At 41.5% G+C, this 22,631-nt stretch overlaps 1 protein-coding gene across 2 annotated transcripts in view; it reads right to left on the bottom strand.

The window, feature by feature from the left end:
- grik4 (glutamate receptor, ionotropic, kainate 4) overlaps positions 1-22,631 on the bottom strand; it is a 280,111-nt gene that overhangs the window by 104,472 nt on the left and 153,008 nt on the right. For both annotated transcript variants that reach the window (XM_047594954.1, XM_047594955.1), the window contains 2 exons: positions 9,536-9,700; positions 3,896-3,993 (listed from right to left, as the gene is read on the bottom strand). In XM_047594954.1, coding sequence (XP_047450910.1) covers positions 3,896-3,993; positions 9,536-9,700 — 263 coding nt within the window. The remainder of the gene's footprint in view (positions 1-3,895; positions 3,994-9,535; positions 9,701-22,631) is intronic.

Below are 22,631 nucleotides of genomic sequence, written 5' to 3'. Positions count from 1 at the left end.
CTCGCAGTCAGGTACGCACGCACAACACCAGCCGTACACGTCCGTGCCTCGTGCTGGTACAGTTCAGCGTGACCTGCTTTTACCTTTTAGAAACAGGACGATGATCCGCAGGCGGGGTTAGCGTGACAAATATACTATATATTAACATACCCTGGCACACGCTGCAGGGACATCACGCACGCTTGGCGACGCGGTTATTCATTTTAATCGAGTCAGAACATCTGTGGTCACTCTGTCGCAAAACTGCATTTCTGTTTTGTTCACAAAAAAAAAGAGATTCTGATCACATTACATAGCACTCCGCTCGCGTGTGTGTGTGTGTGTTCTCCTGCTGCTTATTTACTCCTCTCCTCCCGAGCAGTCCTTCAGCAGAGATGCGCTGCAGACTGCCAAGCACAGGATAAAGGTTTAAAGTATTTCCCGAAGGATAGCTGTTTATTCCGTTGTGCCGCCGGATGACTTATAGCCGTTCAAGATTTGCGCTACTCATCTCATCAAGGATGACTTTGACTTTGTGTAACTGGTAGCAATGGCATAATTTGGCTTTATTCTTTAAATGCCATATTTTGTCTGCAGCCTGCGACTTATTCTTCTTCTTCTTTTTTTTATCTTCCCTGTGTTAACAATTTGCAGCAGCTCCTGTATCTTAATATCACAGTCTTTGTGGAATGTATTGTGATGCTACCACAATGTCAGGTATCTTATATGATATACATATATATATATATTATATAAGGGCATGCTAATGAAGGCCAATTGTGAGGAATTCCCATAACAGAAATGAGAAGCGCAAGGTGACCTGAGAACACACAGACACACACATGCTGATTTAGACACCTTAAGCCAGAGATGGAGGATCTAATCACTGAAATCTGCTGGTGTTGTGTTTTGGTTGGAATACAAATCTGCACGCTCTCACCTCTTCATAATATTCTGGAGGGGGCCCTTGAGTTAAACGTGATTCTGCTTTATTTTGTTGTTACTGTAAATATTCAGGGAAAAAACAAGCAAACCGGCGCCAACTTTCTGCAAAAAACGTGATTTTTATGAGAATAGTTTCATGATCTTGCCTCTTGACACAAAGACTCAAAGATCGGGGCCAGAGTATACTTTTGAAGGAGTGATTTCAAGATGTATCTTTTAAGACTTTCAATTACTGATCCTTATCCATGTGATGTTTTTCATTCGATGCTTTTGAGCTGTGCAACAGTCTTTGATTTGATAACTTAAATCAAAAAACATCCAAAAACCAGAGGGCGAGTGCTATTCCATTATTCGAGAGATAGCTTTGAAATAGTTCCTAATGATTTTATGTAACAGAGCAGACGAGCGAGAGAAAAGTCCTTTCCCCCGGGTGCAGAAAGCTGTTGTCCACTTTCATGACGACTATGCATCCCTTTGGTATTTTTATCTGGAGGCAACACCAGTGTATCTCTGCTTATGAGTGAGATCTTAGATCTACTGAACAAACGAGTGGAGACATCTGATAAACAAACCACATATGACTGATGGATTTGTCTCATTTCGCTCTTATCATGTGGTAAAAGAAGAAGCGCACCACCCTACAAAACTATCTTTTGAACTCCAGTTTCCTTTTGATGTTCGCGTGAGGTGGGAAACATGTCACGTCGCATCAAACTGCGCATTTCTCACTAAATCATGAGAATAAGTACTTCAAACCATTTTACGGTTTCGTTTCTCAGAACCAGCTAAGATGAGCTCCGTGTGAAGTCAAACACCTTGTAGCAGTTGGAGGCTCTGTGTGCTTCCTGTGACGCACAACGCTGCGCAATGCACGATAATGCAAAAAGAAAAGGTGAGGAGCTGAGGGTAATACAGCATAATGGAGAGGTCAGGTTACGTCTTAACTATCTACTCCACTACTCTAGCCTGCAGGATGTGAAACCATCTCTACTTTGACCAACTGTGGCAGTAAAACGCTGCTTAGATGTTTCTGCAATAATTCAAGAATATATTACAACGTTTAACAGTATATCAATCACAGGGGGCAATGTTATGCATTACGGAGATGTATGGGCTCTTTAAGGTCAGTCTGCTAATAAAATTTACATAATTTTACTTTAGTGACCTTTTCAATGCACCTGTAATGGTGTATTTATATACTGCACTATTGCTGCTTTCACGTGAAGCCTTCCTCCGCCAGTAAAAAGCTTCCTGAAGTTGTATAATCTTAAACACTGGGTTCGTGGAATGTGTTGCCATCAATTCAGGTCTAAATTCTCGACACTTTATGTGGCTCTGATAAAAAAAAAAAAAGGGGGACTGATAAACAACCCCGGGGCTGTGGTAAACACCGCTATCACGATAAACTTTGCTAAATAATACAGTGAAGCTGAGAGCGGATGAAGATGGACAACCAGTTGGCACATCACAAGCCTAGGACTGATTTTTTCTATGAAGACGCTGCATGTAGTTCCCTGACACCGTTGTAGGACTAAGTTATTTGGTGTTAACCCAAATACTACGGCAGACTAAAGCGCTGGTATCAGCACTGTCCAGGGCCTGATTAGTGCTTCAGGAAGTCTTACACAAGGAACAGATTAGTTTAATATGACAACAGCAGATCTTATAATCCCATCACTTTCTTTGACAAACACGCACAACTGGCTCCAGTTCAAAGTGTTCTGTAAATGCAAATGACTGCCCAACTCATTTGCATGTGCAATACAAAGAGTGTGTTTTGCGACTTTGTGCTAGAGTGTGGAAACTGTGAATCTTTTGAGTAAGCATCAGCTCCTCAGAGTATTTTATGACTACACTCTATTTATCAGTTAGCAACTCAAAAGAGTGAATTTTCTCCTAATAGGCTCTTTAATATTCATACGGTGGTATTATCGCAGTCGGTGTTTCAAAGCAGGCAGCCCCACCAGTCAGTGCCACCAGAGATTTTTAAGCAGCGGGGTCTCCCGGCCTGTCTCCCGCTATAACAGACTGATGTCTCATTAGAAAGACGGGCCGTACTGCACCAGAGGACTTTATAGACTATGGGACGTGGTTATGGGACGTCTTTTAGTATTCATTCTGATAAAATGCCCGGAGTTAAATGCAGCCGCTTCTCTGTCGACCGAATGTAATTATGACGAGGAGCGCGGCAGAACACGCCGCTGAAAGCTGAATGAATGATGAACGTGATAGACAACTGACATGTAAAATCTTATTATACAACAGACAGCAAAGATGTAATTAACATTGACGTGTCGGTTTAATAATAAACATGACTGTTCTATAAATAGCGTAAAACAACATGTGTTTAATTTAGCAGATTTCAACAAAGCGTGGCAGCAAAAAAAAAATAAAAAAATCTGTGAATTTAAACATGGTTTTAATTGATTTTGATCTTGTTTATGGTTTTGTAAATCAAAGTCGCTCTGTCTCCCGACATCAGACAGCGAAACACACCATGTCAGAGTTCAGACAAGCCAATTAGCATCCAGCTGAGATCTGTTTGGATGCAGTCGAGCTCTGAAGCCAAATCCACTCATTCATTTTCAAATTGTGGAAAACATGTTTATCTTCCCTATTCAGATTGGAGAATACACCAATATTATGCCATCATCTGGCTGATATCCTGATTTCATCTGGCATTAGGTGGCTATTCAGAACGAAAACCTCAGTGGGCCAACCAGCTCCTAATGATGGGGGGACCAGAGGAGGTTAAATGTCCAGGGTTGCTTTTGATTTGAGAGGGAGTTACGACACTGGTGAAATATTTCATCATTTTCACAAACAACTTCACTCCTGTTCAGGCTCCCACAGAAATCACACAGCCCCTAATGAGCATCATTGTTCCAAACGCTTTCTTTTGCGCTCACACTGTGAGCATTCTGCCGAACGTGGGCCCCCGGCTACGGGCCAGCTGGGTGCACAAACTCACCTCCTTCTCTCCACATATATTGCTGATGATGGAGTTGGAAGCTGGACTGGCAGACGGACCCAGGACTGCCACCACCCCTTTAGACATGATCTGGCACACTAAGAGAAAACAGGTAGGAGGCGGAGAGGCACATAAAGAGGGGAGGAAAAAAAAAAAAGTAAGACAGTTAGTGTTAAGAAAGCCATTTAAAAAAAAAAAGGCCCACTTCAGCCAGATGTTAATGGATGCACATGCTGACTACCCCGGCCTCTTAACAGACCGCGGCCTGAACCAGCGTTTTACTGTCTCGGGGGAACTCGAAACTACGTCTGTTAGTGAAACGTGCACAAGGACAAACACATTACTCCGTGTTAAGCGTGCCCAGACGGATCGACAAAGAAGAAAATCCTAAGAGCTTACCGCCCGTGGGAATTTAGCTTGTGGGAGAAACTGATATAAATATGAGATATCATCACATCTGAGCGACAGAGGGACAGAAGAAGAAATAGTGATGAACAGAAATATCTGGAGGCTTGAAACAGAAAATCTGGTATATGAACATTTGCACATGAATGCAATAATATTCCCAAAAGTGACAGACGATTCTCAAGTTGTTTTCCAAATTCTACATTTACAAGGACGAGTTATGGGGTATATCTCTGGGGTTGAAAATTTATCGTTAGACAGAAACAGTTCAGTTGAATGAGGTTTTTACTCTTCAGTCGCGTGTCGTGAATTTATAATTGCTGCCTCGTAATTGACACTGCGGTGAATAGTGTGAGGCAGACGCATGCACAGACTCCATGTACTGTTCCGCTGTTAGCATGTGCGCACCAGCGTGTGTGTGTGTGTGATGGTAATTTGTTGGGCTAGTGGGGCGAGCATAGAGCATTAACCAGCCACGTGTGCGACAGAGGCAGAGGGGAACCGTTTCCAGGCCTGTGCTGTGAATCCCGAGGCAGTGAATCGAATGATTAATAAGTAATCTCCCAGTCACCCATGGGGCCTGTAAGACATGAATACAGTGGCACCTTACACAAACAACTAGGTGCACATGTATGCACACGTTTACACTGTATTGCACACACACACACACACACACACACTTTTGCACCTGTCTGCATGGCTTCACTGAATTATCAAACTGAGTCATTTAACTGCAAGCCAGCGTGAATCCTAACTCCGGTGACACTTTCATTTGCTCCGTCTCTGCACAGTAAATACTGTGTGTGTGTGTGTGTGTGTGTGTGTGTGTGTGTGTGTGTGTGTGTGTGTGTGGCTTCTTACACAATTTGAAATTAAATAATAGTCTGGAAGTCAGACTGAACTTACCCGACCCACAAACATTTTTTGGGGGGAAGTTGATCGGGACTAACTGTGTTGGGAGTTGGTTTGGCTCCAGCAAAGATCCGCTCGGCCGATCAAAAAGTAACAGTGACATACTCACACAGGTCATGGGCACCGTGGAGTTCAGTTTGTTCCGAACAAAATGTCTCTGACTGATTGTAGAAGAATTCAGTTGCATGAAGATTTCTTTTTTTCTTGTGCAACTCCACAATGAAAGAAGACTTATATTCTGATAAGAACTGAGTCTGACTACACCACGCTAACTGAACAGTGGGATGACTTGAGAGTTAAAATTTAGAAGGTTTTTTCAGATGAAGGCCCCCAAATTGATGAAGAGATTAAGTAGGGACCCCCTACCTATTATATGTGGTCAGCCTTGTGCTATTGATAAATATACATCATTAGAATTTTGCATTCAATATTAAGCTCTTCAAATATACAAATGTTCAAATATTTTATTCATTTATTTATTTTATTTAACACATGCGCAACAGTAGGGTGGCAGTGCAACTGCTGTAAACATGCCTGACATAAACATGCCTAACTGGTGTATGTATAAATAATTGACAGTTAAAGCAATAATTGACAGATTCAAGTTTTGGCTGCACTGTTAGCTTCTCTTCTGCTAATATTGCAGCGTGCCTCTGGGATTTCACATTGGGACTGAAGAGGCTCTCGGCCAATTGCGGGGAACCTGACAGAGTCAGCCTGTGATATGCGGCCTTGTGATTGGCTCAGCAGCGATGGGGGCGGGTGTGGTAGGCTTAGATTGACAGGTCCAGTGTGGCGCTCCGTGTGAAACTGTGCGTTGTTGAGACAGCTCCTGTATCGGTGAATGAGTGAAGTGCTGACTGAAAGATAACGTCTCCTTCCTACATTTGTCCCTTTACTAAAATATGTTGGATTCAGGTTAATGAGTATTTAAATAAATTTAAATTTGTGGAAGAAAATTGTACGGGGAAATTGAAAAATACATGAAAATGTCTAATCAACCAACGATGTTGCGACCCTACCCTACCTGCAGTACCTCTGCGGACCCCCTAGGGGTCACAGACCCCCTGTTGAAGACCTATGATTCAGACTGAGGTGGCGTCGTCTGTCCATGTGTACAGTAAAGTGGTGGCCACACAGAAGAAAGCACGTGTTTCCAGTAATAAAGTCTAACTAACTAACCATGAATACCTTCCCTTTAAAAGCTTCAGGCCCTTTAAAGATGTGTAACTATGACGACTTCTACATTCTGGACTGTGTCTGTGTGAATAAGGTCAGCGTGAAAGCTCTACTTCCAATACCACAGTTTATTTCTTTACCTGCTGGGAACCAGTGTCCTCGTCGATACACATTATACAGGTACACACTAGTTCCATAAATTGTCAGTATAGCTCTGTGCTGCCCACTGTGGTCAAACTAGGTCACAAGGTCAGCTGAAGCCCATTAGAGTCAGGCCTAAAATTGATTTCCACTGATCAATACAAGCTGGTGGAAACCTAAAATGATTACAACTCTGTAATGAGAAATGATTAATGCCATTAATATAATGTAATGAGTTTGCTAGTTACAACATGAAGGGGGAGATTCACTGGTAAAAGGAAGAAAAGATAGTACCAGAAACAATATAAGACTGTCAGACAGTTGGGATAAACATATTCCCTTCAAGCGTGCACACGGCGGCATTAAATCAAACCCAATATGTATCTGAGAATTGCACTTCGTGAACAAGAGTCCTGTCCTGTGGTGCTTGCTGCCTTTAAAAGCAGACGCCGGCCCAACGAGGCAGCTATTTAAATGCTGTAGCGGGTGCTTGAAAGGTGGAGGTGGGACTTTTCTTCGCAGGTAGCGCTCCCTCTGTGATATTTCCATTTAACCACGGCCACTGAGCCGTACTTAATCCAATACCAGGCTCTAATTATGTACTCACACTTGAGGCACACAAAACATTTGCACAAGACACACACAGTCCGGCTCGCACAAGGCAACAAAAGTTATTTTCCACGTACACACTGAGAGCTCAGAAATACACTGCAGGGTTATGAAGGGTTTGTCTTTAACCAGGCAGAGAAAGTGGTTGTGGTAAGTGAAGCGGCGTTTCCATGGATTGAGCGACACTAGTGAAACTCTAGAGTTCATAAAAGTGTGAATAATCTTATTTAAAATCAATCCCCGCTTCTTATCATAGCTGTTTATTTTTGTGACTTTCTGCAGACGCCTGCCGTACTATACTGACCTCAAAGCGTTATCGTTAGAATTTTAAAATCAGCCTTTTAAACACAGAGTTGTGAGGCAGCAGGTGACCACATGGCATGCTGATGCTCTGGGTATCTGTTAAGTAAAAGTGTTGATACAACTGATAACAGCTCACGTTAATAGAGTCACTGTCATTGCTGCAAATGACTAGATAATCTGATACTGGCCCATTTAGAATGGTTCAGCAGCCTTTATGTTGAATGTCATCACTATTTTGACACTGATTACATCCTTTTCACATAAAATTATGCTTTGCTTTAGACTTTGTGGCATACATAATGTTGTCAATAATACAGCATACAGTAGTACTGATCAATACCAGTCTGTTGACCACATTGAATAATTAGTTTGCTTCTATTTGACAAAACCATTGTTTCAACCATCATTTTTATACAGTTATCCCTGTTTTCAGAGACTCAAAAGCTGGTTGTTTCCAAGTGTGTCAATTGAAAATCAAATGCGTCAGAGGGGATTACAGGAATATAAAATCCAAATCAGGTTTCTTCCCATGTCCAAAAGGTGTTTGAAGAAAGGGAACTGGACTTGTAGAATTTCTTGAAGACGCAGCTCATCTGAGTAGCTTGTTCAGCCTCACACCTTGAGACCGGAGGCTCCCACTGACAATGGCTTCGTTAGAGCACCATTCGTAGGGTAAGTAGCTTAGGCACACAGTCCCCCTCCTTAACGACAGGTAAGTACCCAGCTGTTAATGGAAATTACTGGCACCAGTTTCTGGTTATTACAGAAACAAGTCAAGCAAGTTTTCCTATTTAAACCTCGACTTCCCACCAGTCTCTCAGAACTCGAGAAGCTACTGGGATGAGTGGTTAAACCTCTTCAAGAAATTCTCAAGAAAGTCCAGATGTGTTTCTTCAAACGCCTTTGACCTGGATGACTGAGAACCTTCACAGACGTTTCTTTCTCCGATAAAGAACAATATCCAGCTGCTCTATACAGGGTAGATATGCCGTGTCCATTAACAATCCTTCCCTAGAGAGAATACAGAAAGTTCACCACACGGGGCAAACCATTCATAATTAAACAACAGAAAGACCAGATTTGATTTTGCCAAAAAAAAAAAAAAAACAAACTCTAAAAACCTTCTCCTTTTGAAAGATCAAATTAAGATCGATCCGTTGCAGAGTCACAGGAAGCAGGAAGTATGGAGAAAGTCTGGAACGGACGATGATCTGAAGCAGCGGAGACAGTGTCATCCACGAGCATGAATGGCTTCCAATGACACTGATTCACTGGAGTTATTGATGATGTGACAAAACACAGAAGCAGCCGGGTGAATTCTGAAGTAGACAGAGATAAATGTTCTCGAATTCAGCCTAATGACATAATGATTTTAAAGCTGATTGGACGGCGCCCTACCGTTGAGACGGACACTGATCCAAAACACTGAAATGAGCTTTTTAAAAGGTAAAGTAGTGAAATATTCTATATTTGTATTTCACAAAGCTAAAGGCAAAAGAACCACAAAAAACAACTGAAGACAGCTACAAGAGGGGCCTAGCTGTCTGTTACTTGTGTTTTCTTGTGTGCTTCTTGTGTTATTTTGAAAGCCTTGTCATCCCAGTGTCTTTGTCAGTTTTACTTCCCCTCTTTCTCTCGCCTTAGTTGATTACTTATGTGTCTCACCTGCGTCTGTGTATTTCAGCCTGCCCCACTGTGTTCTCCTTGACAGACTGTCTTAGTACTTTGTGCCTTTGCGTCCCAGTATTACTCCTATTTGCCTGAAGTGTATGCCTGGTCTTGTTCTTCGTCTTTTTGGATTTTTGCCTACTCATTGCCAGTTCGTTTGCCAGCCAATTGTGTATGACCTCCTGCTTCCCTTTGGATTAAAGATGTTGTATGCTGGACTTTGTACCTACATTTTATTTATGTTTACTTGTCCGGTTACTTATGAGCTCTTTACAAAGGGGATGTATGAAAACAGTTGTATTTCCCAGACCTCCTCTCCAATCAGGATGTGAACACCAGTATATAGCGTCCAAATATACATTGGCCTAAACGTACACTGGCCTTTCTTGACTGATGATTGTTATATTTTCCAGTGTTACTTACTTGTTTCCCCCATTTCGTATTCGCTGTCTCTCAGCAGTTCAAAGATGTCCACCTCCAGCTTGCTCGTGGTGGAGCGATTACTGCTCCTGTTGATGCTGTCTTTGGCCAGTGTGATGGCCAAGCGCTCTCCTCTGCTGCACTCCATAGGGTCGTCAAGGATGGCAGCTGAGGGGAAGGGAGAGGAAAAAGAAAAGATGGGTTGTGAGGTGTGAGAAAAGAAAAAGTAGAGACATATTTACCCACACTGCGGACTGTGGACGTTTTTCCACAAGAGTGAGAGCCTGTGCAGCCGTGATCATTCAGGCTGAGAACTTATTTTTTCCCCTCCACAATAAAAAGTTCAGTCCACTGAAAGCTGCTCCCAAGGTGCATGGATTTATTAGGACCAATACGTGCGTGACATTTTACGAACACTGCTCTCCATTAATCTAGCGCACCTACAATGGAACAGCGTAGTACTTAATAAATCCGTACACTGGGAGCAGCTTTTAGTGTGAAGAATATGCATTTGTCATAAAAAGCATAGTGCTATTTAATGTAAACATTACTTTACTGTTTAAACCTTGAAAGCTCTAACATGTTTCACTTATATTAAGGTATTGTACAAAAAAAAAAAAATATATATATATAATTTCTTGTTCACTGCGGCATAAAATTTAAAACACAAAACATTTTTTGCAATTTCGTAAAGGTAAAAACATTGAATTTAAACTTTTTTTCAAAGGAAATATCCCATGTAAGAAGAGCGCTACAAAGATAAATCAGATAACCACAAACGACGAGACATGTTATACCCAGAAATAATTTATGTGTGTTCTGTGTGCAATATTTGTAGTAATGCAACATTATTACAGGAAGCATATAGTTTAGCTGAGTCAATTACAAAGGGGCTGGTGTAGATAATGCACTCTTCTCATTTTTATGCAGAAAAAATAATGCAATCATACCACAATAAGGCTGTAGAGCTCTGTTATTAAAAAGGATTTTAATCATTCCCCAGCTCATAATAACTAATGCACATGTATTTGTATTAGTGCTTGGATATTTTTTTTTTCCATTAGAATAACACTGTGAATTTATTCTGTGACCTTTAACATTGTGGATGTCAAACTGTCAAAAGTATTTTTTTTCATTATCACTTTCAATGATACAATCAGTACTTCAACGAGTTGCAAGAAGCCAGTAATATGTAAATGATCACTAAGCAGTGTTGTCATTACGGAAACATATTCGTTTAAAAAAAAATTGAAAAAACACTTAATCGTGTGTCGACACAACTGCATGAGCAGGCTGCGGGAACAAATTATTTGTCCTTGCACTTCAACAGGTCCATGCCCAGGGAGGGAAGGAAAACACAATGAAGTGAGCAGACGTCTGAAAGCAGGCTTTGTAATTAGTGTAATTACAGTGGGCTAGCACAAAGGTTCTCAAGTTAAATAGATTACATTTACAGCCCAAGATGAGGCCACAGATAAAAGTAACCAGTCTGGAAAACTGTGAAATTAATAAGGCACAAAATAATACAATTAGGTATAATGTGGCAGAAAGGTAAATGTAGTGTGGCGCATTAAAGAAAAACACAGCGTTTTAACTTCAAGCTTAATCATATCAGCATTAAATGTGCAGAGGTGCATACGAGCATGTTTGAAGTGACCTTTTCCCTGCTGATCACACGGCTGAATAAACAAGAACTACTGCGACTTACAAAGATGAGACGCATCCACTCATCTGATATCATCAAGGGGCCGAGACACAGCAGGCCAATCTCCACAGCCAATTAAAATGCTTTGCTAAGGAGCAGAGAGCAACAGTTCATCTGAGGTTGCTCTAATCTCCGTCTGACGGAAACATTACGGACAAAGGACATATTCATTTCTTCAGTCACTTAACAGACTCCCTCTTGATCATGTACAGCTGACAACAGCTTAATATGATCACAGCTATATTATTTGAATGCCGTAATAACATCAAAGGCAAACATTCAATTAAAATTTCATGTGCAGGAGGCGAGGGATGTTTCTCGACCATAAGCGGTGAACTTGAGTTGAGAGTATGATGCGATAAGTGTAGAACGATCTCAGAGTTTCAAGTACGGCAAACTGCTCATGCCTCTATTTTGTAAGAAAAAAAAATAATAAAAAATTCAGTCCAATCATTCTGGAGCTCCTTTTCCACTACAGATTTCATTTCCCTCAAAGAGTGCAGATTTGAGAAATGTAAGGCTTAATTTTTATGAAAGCTCAAACACAAAACACAGTTGTGTCAATATTCATTCATTCAGCTGTCTGTACTTCTCTGCTTCTCCTTTTCTGACAAACAACACTCAATATCGTGAGGAAAAACCTATGATGGAGACACAGCAGCGCGTTTAAATATTATTTTTCCCCTTTAATTTCAACTTCGTTTATCTATAAGATGATTGATAATCAAGATGAGACACTTTGATTGCCCTGTGTCCTGCTATGATTCAGTGGTGAGATTAGCTTGGAAACCGGCCCGAAGTTTCCCCAGCCAAGACATTTTAGAGAGGGAATCTCTGGAGTTGATCCAATCAAAATTCATTATGTTCGGTGAAGATATGTCGGCCAATAAAATGATCTGAGAGGGATTTATGCAGTTGTCAGAATTGTAGCAGTAGTGCCCTCGTCTCTGAGTTGATTTCGCTCGTAGCAAAATGGCCGCAGATGGAGAAGCTATTCTGTCTGTTATAAAAGATGTTGAGGACAAACTGGTGAACAGTTAACAATTAAGGCCTTTGTTGTAAAGCTTTAGTCATAAGCAGAGGGGTTTTCTCTTCGGTATTGGTTGAAACATGAGTCATATGAATGTCAGACAGCATAAATCTGGCTTAGCTAGGCTATGACAACATACACAAGCTAGCATCAGTGGTAGGGTGCCACTGGTTTCCCTTTTCAACACAAACAAAAATAATTAAAGGATGACACACAACCAAAAGGGAGAGATCTATAGGACAGTCTTCCTCCACTCCATGGATGCATTTAATAGTCTTTCAGCTTATTGTTTTGATTTTGGCTCATTCTAAAGGGCTTCATTGAATGCTATATGCTAATAGCTACCTTATGTTATATGGGATTGCATATGATTAGCAAGCAACTGAGGGACAGGTACAGGTGATGTGAAATAACACGGTAAAAAATAAATGGCTACTGATAGCAAGCAACTTGTCTTGCCGTGTTTCTTGTACGCTGTAGCTAATGAACATAATGAAGATTTTAGCAGCTTGAGAGCTGTAAATTCCCCCAGTTTGAGATACAAATCTGTCAGGAGTGGCAAACTTTGAGGATTCATTCATTCCATCCACTTACATGTGAATTGATGTTTGGCAGGAAACACACAAAATGGGTAAAAACAAAAAAACAAAAAGGAAACACAGTAGACACAGTACAAGCGACGTTGTAGGAAACTGTCAAACGCTGACCGGGTGGATAAGTGGATATAGCTTCAGGGAAACTCACTTCATAACTAATTCATTAGCAAAGAAAAACACTTTATTGTGAAAACAGAACACATTGTGAAAGGAGTGCTGTGATATTTAGTAAGTTCCACTGAATTTTGACATTTACAGACATTTAAAAATGCCTCGTAATGAAAAAATAAATAAATACTTGAAAACCTTCCTTGTGAGCAGAAGCCTTAGTCATCCTCCTATTCCTAAATACCTTTAATAAATTTATGCGAGCATGCCACAATTCTTGTCAAGTAAAAGAAAAAATATCACCTTGTTTCCTCCATTGCTTACACATAAAATGTCTTAATACACAAAGGACATTTTTTTTGGCTGAGTGTCTTGAAAAACTGTGTATTGTTATTGATGCAGTGTATTAAAATAACTAGACTGAACTGAGCATAATTCACATTAAATAGATCTATCCACAGAAGTAAGTGAAAGTCTGAGCTAAACTTTTAATTCTGACTCAGCCTCGGCCTCACAGGGGTTGACATTTCAGAGTGGTCAATATATGACGGCAGGCACAGAAGCAAGGCCGCTTTTTCACAAAGCGAGAGCTCGAGCTGGGCCTGGATCCACTAAAACACAACGTAACAGGCTGCGTTTTAGTGGAGGAGCAGCTCAGCTAAAAGCAGGTAAGGACACGAGTATTCCTGTGAGACCGCTGCAACGTAACCTGATGAGGTCTTTCAGGATTTCTCATCCTTCACTTGAGTCGAGCTCTGGCTGATTTTTACTGCAACACCCTTGGAATGTCAACAAGAATAACACGCTGGCAAATCATTATACGCAAACGACACCATACTCTACTCACAATAACCTTCACCTTTGTGTGAAACAAAGGAAAGACAGGATCATATTACACATACATAAACATACTGCGCACACAAATGTGCACACGTGTTCCATTAAAGTGCATGTCAGCTTGAATCCTGCATTTACATGTGGAAATAATCCAACATGAATGTATGATTTACAAGTTCTATTCTTCTATCGGCCTCTTTTTTTTTATGTCAGCACATAGAGGCTTGTAGTGTCTCTTGAACACTGCGGTCAAGGGTAAAAACCTCATTATCCTATTGAAGGATCTGCTTGCTCTTCTGTTAACTCAATGGCTGCATCTCTCTTTCCATTCAGGCCAAATGATAAATGCAGATCAAATGAACTATCTCTTCAGCTACTGTAAGAGGTAATTAATGGTAATGAGCTCGCCAACTTGTGGGCTTCGCCTGGGGGAGAGCCTGTTACCTGATGGGGAGGGCGAGTTCAGAGGGACTTGGCCTTTGATCAAATAAGTGAAACAGAGATACTGTAAAGCAATTCAACACAGATTCATTAGAACTGGAAATACAACAGAGCATAACCTTTGTTCGTACGGGATAACACTGCGCATTTACTGCACATGCAGTAAATGCGCAGTGTTATTCTTGCCTTGTGGGACCGCTACTCTCCTCAGAATCAATTCAGGGTGAGGAATGAACATACAGATAAAGCCACTCAGAATTACAGCCCCAAGCTAGCCAGCAGCTGGCTGGTAGATGGCTGGCTTTCCAGGCGCCCCCTTTCACTAAAGTATTTCGAGATTTCACTGTGAACATGCCCAGATGTGTACTTTCTTTAGAAATGAAGTCAGTAACAATAAAGTAGATTTCTATTTTGTCCTGGGATAGGCAGTTTCTGGAGCTTTAATAAGCATAAACCCAGAATTCACCAGCATATACTCTACAGTGCGTGCCAGTTATTCCTGGTTACTACAAAACATGATTTTTTGAGTGAGTATGTATATTGTTCATAGCCTGGCATGGCCACATGTAAGAGTGTGAGTCTGGGGGAGCTGTGGAGTAGTGGCTAAAAAAGCAGCTTTGAGGCCCAAAGGGTCACAGGTTCACATCTTTGTGGCGTCTTGATCAAGTGATTAAACTGCACTATGGGGTTTGAGCGGCAGCCCAGTCAGAGGACAAAAATAATCAAAAAATAAATATATAACAAGCTAATAGTATTTCATTATGGAGAATGTTTCAACCAAACATGACAGCAGTGACCTCACTTTACTGATGGCAGCCATTTCTTTGCAAGTAGACTTTATTAATGGCACTGAGATCTACATCGCTGTTTTTTATTTATTTATTTTTACTTTACTGTCCCTTGCATAAAGCCTCCCAAAACTATATGACTGACCCGGCAGATCTTTGATGGGGCACAATAAACTCCAAACTCAGCAACTCCAGGCCAAAAATCCCCCACAGAGACTTTGTGCTCAGTTAACTAAATAAAAAGGCCAAAGAACAAATGATCATATAATCTCTCCAATGACAAAGAGCTGTTATCTCACTCTCTGCTGCTGTTGTTTCAGAGGGATCAGTGTTGTCTGCCGTTTTGCAGAGTACTAGTTAAAGTGTCTAGTGCTGAAAGCACGACTCTGACACTGGATTTGAAAAAAAATTATATCCAATACTGGACAAAGAAAGCAAAGAAAGGTCGACCCTGGAGAAAGGAGCACAAGTTATTGTTTTTGCAGAAGCAAATATGATGGATTGCTATTGACAACTTGTTATACGTACTGACACAAAGTAATTCTTAGTGGCTGATATGGTCAAGAGGTTAAACTTGGTTTTATGGTGAATGACCTGTTTCTATTGAGGTTTCCACTGGTAAAATAAATCATTAATCTATAATGTCAACTCACGGGCTGCACTGAGAATATGTAGCCATGCGTAAGGCTGAGGATGTGATTCATTCAAAACTCAGACTTTTGTTCATTTCATATATATGAAATATGAAATGAATCAAATATGGTAAAAAAAAAATAATTCAATACACTCAGTTTTCACACTTTGCAAGATCTGTGCGAAAAGTGTGAAAAGCAGTGACAGTGTAGGACTGCCACTGCTTTTGCTATATTTTGGCATCAGATGAAATTTAACAGAACAAATAACATACTGCAGCTATTTCTGAGTCATTTATAGATGCAGGTCAATTCCCATATGACATTCATGTTAAAATACCCAACTTTACAGCAGGAATGAGGATGCTTAAAGCTTTATCTACCTATGTGGGAGCTATTTTTTATCTAACTCACAAATTATATCAAGGCTTGAAATTATACAATATTAAGAACGTGGCCACACTGAGTGACAGGCAGGTGTCCTCGCGGGCTGCTAGCCACCTGCTAAGGTGTCACCACCCTGCCTCAGCTCCACTCTCGCTCCACCAGTTTCTGAATGAAGTCATTGATGAGTCCTTTATGTATTATATTTGTTGCAAATGCTCCTTTCCCGGCATTCTGGCAACCACTTCTACTTTAGCAACTTCATTAGGGCTCCGCTTGTTTTGTTGTAGCTGGCTGATTAGCTGATTGTTTTTCCTGAAAACATGCCAATGCACACAAACATCTCCATGTACCTGCTGCAGGTTTGTACTGGGCTTAATAGCAAATAAGAAGCCACTAAGCGCTGGGTTGTGCACTTGGATGCCTTTCAAAATACACCAAATAATACAACAGCTGATATAATTCCAACCATTATCCTTTCTTTCTCTCTTTCCTTTTTGTACAATATACCAATTTTGTTTCTCTGGCTCATGAATGAATTGCAAGAGAATTCTTTGGAAAACATCGACTGAACCATATAGAGGATGAACAATCAGGAAGGCACCATGTTGGAGGCACTCGGGAAGGCAAACAAAGCGCACAGACTTAAGTAGTTTGTGGAATATAGTGAATTATTGCAGTGTTTTTGGCTGTACCAATCGGGAAGGCCGTTAGCAGAGCAGAGCTTGTAGTTAGCACAGCTAAACCTGGATCTACCAGGCAAAAGTCTGGACAACATCTGAATTTGTTCGGCCCATTTCTTGCCAGGTGACTAAGTGTCTAGTGTAAAGATAATAATATATGTTATCTAATTCATATCAAGCTACCACATGTGGCATTATTGACTTATATCTGATTCTGATCACATTTAATAGCCTGCTACAGCAGCAACACCGTTCCTAAAATGTAGCGCTACAAACTGTTATACTTCTCATTATACTCAAGGTAAAAAGTCTGAACTTTATCAAAAGGTTGGCCCAGATTGGATGTCACCTGTTGGAATGACAGGCCAGCAAAGGCTACCTGAAGAAACAAGTCAATTATATCACATGTTGCAGCTTGATATGAATTATCGTGAATAATATGTATTACTCAAATGAAGAGCCCTCAATTGATATAAGAAGCAGAGAACAGTAATTGCAAAGGTCACTGATCTCACAAATGGAAAATGTGAAGGGCTGCCTTATCTGTGCACCTGCATTCAGCTGCCTTTCAATTTAATGGCTTCGTACATTTCTTTTTTTTTCAAAGCGAGAGGCCAAAGGAACTGAGGAGGCTGAGCCAAATGAAAGTTCCATTTTCAATTTTCTTTGCGGCAATGACATGCAAGTAGTGTCAAGGTGACGTCTGCGGATTGGACATCACATTCACAGTCTCTTACTTTTTGTCTAAAAGGTCAACCATCACTTTTATCAGGGAACACAGGCCCACAAAACACGCATTATACTGAAAGTCTATTTACCCCTACTATTAGAATCTCCCTATTCATTTCAGGGCTGTCATTAGAGTGGCCTTGTTCCTTTTTGCAATTTTCTCTTTTTAATCCATGTAAATAACAGTTGTAAATCAAACACTCAACTAATTGGGTGTTTTCAGCATTCTACAAACAGCATTTTTCATTTGTTTGATATTCGCTTTGACGTTAATTAGCGCAGAATCTAGACAGCTATCACGGCCTTTTCAGTCAGACATTCACGATTTATTCGCGAGTGCATGAACGTGCGCGCGCACGTACCTGCCCGTGCGCAAAACGCCCATGCACTTGTGTATGTCAGCTGATGAAAATACAGTGTGTCATGCTTGTCTAATAGCTGTTTAATACACTCGGAGCGGCATGGCTGAGAACTGTACCACGGCCAATCTGTCTGCTTGTCTGACTGCATGGCAAATGGAATCTCTGGTTCCACACTTTAATCATTCTCATCCGTCCGCCCTGTGGTGTGAACTACCGAGGGAAGCGGAGGTGCTATCTTACATAATTAGAAAAAACCTTGCTCACGGAAGACCTGGCGACAAGAAACTGATTTCCTGATGTCACATAATGTAATTACGGCCTACGCACTCCCATCATAATGTGTGCAAGTGGACTGATGTGTTAAGTCTCATTAATCTGAAGGCTGAAGGCTGACGCTGACTTTACTGGCCTGTAAAAAGTTCCTCTTAATGCATATTTAGGCTGCTGGTGGTCAGTACAGAAATAATACATTCAAATAATTATATTGAAACATTATTTTTTTCTGATTTAAAGGAAGAGTTTAGTCTCTGTCTCCTCAGAGGCATTGTTTTCTAGGAGGGTGGATGACAAAGAAAGGAAGTTAACCCTGAGATAAAGAAACAATGCGAAATCCTGTAACGTTACAGTCTGCGCTGTACCTGACGTGATGCACCAGCTACACCCCTTGAAACTTAGCAATGTAGCTGCAAACTGAATAACAAAACAGAGCAAAGTTCAAATATCCAGCAGGACCTCAGCAGGATTGAAGGTTCGTTTATTTACCATTTCTCAAAAGTCAAGGATATGCAACCGAGGATGGGAGAGGGCGGAAGAGGGAGAAGCCAAGTGCACTGTGGGTGTGGATCAGAGAGACAGGGCGATGACAGCTGTCTGACATAATCATAGTTATCTGTGTGTGTCATACGCAAGTGTTACCGTGTCCTGTAACATCCTGTGTACAGTCGTGTCATCGCACATGTGTGCACTCTGCGCGTCCGCGTGTCAAGTGTGTCCGCTAAACAACGACTTGACGCTCATTTCACTCGGGAGAATAACGGGCCGAAGGTTTTATGCAGCAGCTCTGTGAGACAGGGCCGTTTAACGGACAGGACTCATGGGAAGTGGAGCGCTTTTAGTGTGTCTGAGTGTGCGTCGTAAGCACTGGATATATATCTTGGGAATAATTGTTTGCATAAAGTCACTGTTTAATTTCTGTTGCACTTCAGCTTATTATCGGGCGTCACTGCAGAGTTATAGCAGTGACCCGAGTGCAAGCACACAACAAGCTAAAGCATTTCCACAGAGACTGTAAGAGCTGCAGAATATGGTATGGTTCATGGAAAAAGGCTCAGGAGAGCCACAGCGACACAGTAATCAATATAAAATCCAAACATTTTATGTGGTACAAAAACATAGGGAACATCGATGGTGCAATGACTGTAGGTGCTGCCATCAAGAACAAAATAACCAATAGAGCCACGCTGCAAGTTTTCCTGCCTCTAATTGTTAATATGTTAGCACCAGCGGAGCACCTCCAGTGTCTGCTCAATCCCATCAGATAAACGGAAAGCACTGAAGTTGTTTACTGAAGAGTTCCACCTATGGGACCCAGCAAATGTCAGCATGATTACAGGACATCCACACGGCGTAAAATGAAGTCAGCGGAGAATCTGTCACAGGAGCACTCAAATTGATGAAAACGGACGCCGCTCAGTGGGTTTGGGAGCGGCGGACGCCAAACGAGAAAAACTACAGTGGATAACCACGGAAAGAAGCTGGCTTAGCAGTAACATGTTGGGCCATACGTTTATCCTCCTCTGAGTATACAGTACGTTCACTGACAGGCCGATGCTGCTATTTGCTCGTTTCCACTCCCACTACGTAGGGAAAGTCTGAAAGCAATTTATCAATGCAAAGTAGCCCGCCCACTTCACTTTCTCTTGAATCGGCTGAGCCAAGACCGACGCTTCAAATCCTGATGTCTTCATGACGTCCAGTGGCCATCAGTTCTAAGCAGCTGATGGCAAACAGCTCAACTTTAGAAGGAATTGGTTATTTCTGACAGAAGGGCGATTGAGAATGAGCAACGGTTGTCATGGAAAGACAGCTGGGAGTATGATTCATTGTGTCTGGGCCACGCTAGCATGGACTGGTTTCCGGCAACACAGCCACACTGGGTCTCTATTACGTGCACCAGCAATCTGAAGAGAGGAAGCTGAGTTATGGCTGCTGCCTCACAGCCACACAGTTGGCATTTACACGACTGAATGTATTAAAGCTGGCAGAGGAGAGGGGAATGTGTGACTTTAACACATCTTTCAAGTAATTCAGCACAAATTCCATTTAAGCCTCATTTAATAAGGGAGACTTAAGAGATTCTGCAGGGCCCACGGAGCACTTTAAATGTTTACTGAACACCATGGGACAGTGAACTTTTAATTTACATCAGCTGGCAGTGAGTGAAAATTGTTCTGCTGAGTTGGTAGGACTGCACTGTAGCAGGGATAGAGACCGTGAAATAAAAGGGAGATTCGGAAATTGACAGAAAAATTAAAGAACTGTTACTTTTACAAGGTAATGTAGCTGGAAGGTACACCTTTGACTGGCCCATTGGGTACAAACCTGAATATTTTTTGCTCTATGTCTGCTCCCTATTGTGACCAAGCAGTGGCCTCTGAAATTCATCAAGGGCTTGTGGTTTTCATATGGACACGTGAACATGGTGCCGTTGTTCATTATGCCTTAAAAATGCATTAAAACCCCAAAACAAACAAAGCAGTACAGTCCACCTTCGCTGCTTTTAGCCTCCCGCCTTCACGCCTGACAGCTTTATTCAGGACCTAGGATTTAAGGAATATGAAAGCGGCGGCAGTGAAATAGGAGCACACGTAAAAGAGGAGGGCGACATTCATTCCATCATGGAAGAATGAATTCCCCTGGGTCGAACATGACGACAGAAATAGAAATATACATAGCGTGGCGTGTTGCCAGCTCCTGTCAGAACTGGACACAACAGAGGACATCATTCTTTAAGGCCGGAGTAGTCTCCGCAGAGCCGTGGCAGGACTGTGTATCACAGAAAGAAAGCACAAATAGATAAAGGAACGTAAAAAAAACAAATAATAAATATGACAAAACCATTACACTGGTGATTAAAATTTGATGTAACCGCTGAAAATAATGGGGCAGACATTTTTAAGTCATGATGCCAATTTATTTATTTATTTTTTGTTTGTTTTAGTAAAAAACAAGAGCTAAAAATGAAGGATATGTACTTGTACGTGGTGTTCACTGGTCTTCAAACTGTCTCTATTCTTAGGAATATAAAATATTTGGCCCACACCTGTATATAATATACTGCTTACTCATTCCCATAACCACATGTGTTATACAACAGGGCAGTTATATGTTTCTGTGGATCTTCGACGGCCACAGAGAAAATATAAGCTCCATCACTTCAGGGAAAATAGCAGTACCTGGTGCACAGTTTACGGTTCCCATCAATTCTCCAGACAACGCCAATGAATCATGACAGAGGCTCCTTCCCCGTCTTTCTTACAAAAACACGCCCTCATACATCTGCATGGACATTTACTTTGTCCTGCTTTAAACCACCGTCATCTCATCAGTCTCAGCTCCACATGCAGACGTACTAATTCAGAGTAACAAAGTCATCCTACTAAAACGAGATGGATGGCGAACGCTGGAAATGAATGTCAAAACATAATTTTCACTCTTTTTTTTTTTTTTTTTTTTTTTTTACTCTTTCAGAGTCCAAATGAGTGAAAATGAGTTATAGCGTGGGCTGAGCAGGAGAGAATCAGACTGTCAGACACGGAAAATGGAAAGAGATTTAAAGGGAGAGTTACGGACTGAGACAAAGGGAGAAAGAACGAAATTGTGACAGGGAGAGATGGCGACAGAGGGGAAAACCCAGGGCAGACCTGTTGCGACGAGCAACAAACTGACAGATTGTGACAGAGACAGACAGTGAGACGGCAGACTTTCGGTGTGATGTCTGTGCCTCAAAGATAATCTCGAAGATGATGATGGTGAGGAGGAGGATGATGGTTATTATGATGAAAACCACGTTGATGCGGCGGTTGTAGTTTGACTTCCGCACCCAGGGGAAGGAAGACAGGCAGTCGGGCCAGCTGGCAGGCAAGCAGACAGTGGGGCCCTGGGGGACCACCAGCTCTCAGTGGGTGTCATTACCTGTCAGTCAGTGTATCTCACACAACAGGCGGAGCCTACAGATAGATCCACCGTCTTGCAAATGAACGGAAGGTTGAGGGGGGGGAGGTTAAGAAGAAGAAATAAAAGAAGTGGACTTGATGAGAGGAAAGAAAGGAAGCGTTTACAAAACACATCAGCAACAGAGGGAAAAGACCAAAATGTACGTTTTTCCAATGCCGTGGTATTTAATAGCACTAAAATTCAGACACGCACTAAAACAGACCGCTCACCATAAACAGACCACCATAAGCAGGCTGAGGGGAGCCGTTGGCAATTTGACAGGGCAGATAAACCTGCAGGAAACTGACCTTTATTACTTCAGAGGATTTCTTACACTAGATGACAGGAGCACCTCTTCCATAACTGCGTGATAGATCTTAGATATAAATCGCACTCATCCAAAGGTCAAATTCTAGACCTGAGCACTAATGTTGACTTCGGGACTGCTACAATTACTTAATAAACTGATATAAACTGTGACAGTCTAACAATCGAAGTCAAAACACCAAATGTTTTGTTCATATAGTTCATGAAGTTTGAAGATGTGAAGGAAATTAATACAGACAAAAATAATCAACCTAAACAATAA

Source organism: Mugil cephalus, chromosome 9 (assembly GCF_022458985.1).
Source record: "Mugil cephalus isolate CIBA_MC_2020 chromosome 9, CIBA_Mcephalus_1.1, whole genome shotgun sequence".
NCBI lineage: Eukaryota > Metazoa > Chordata > Actinopteri > Mugiliformes > Mugilidae > Mugil > Mugil cephalus.
The sequence above is the reverse complement of the archived record's forward strand: the minus strand, read 5'-3'. Positions and strand labels throughout refer to the sequence as shown.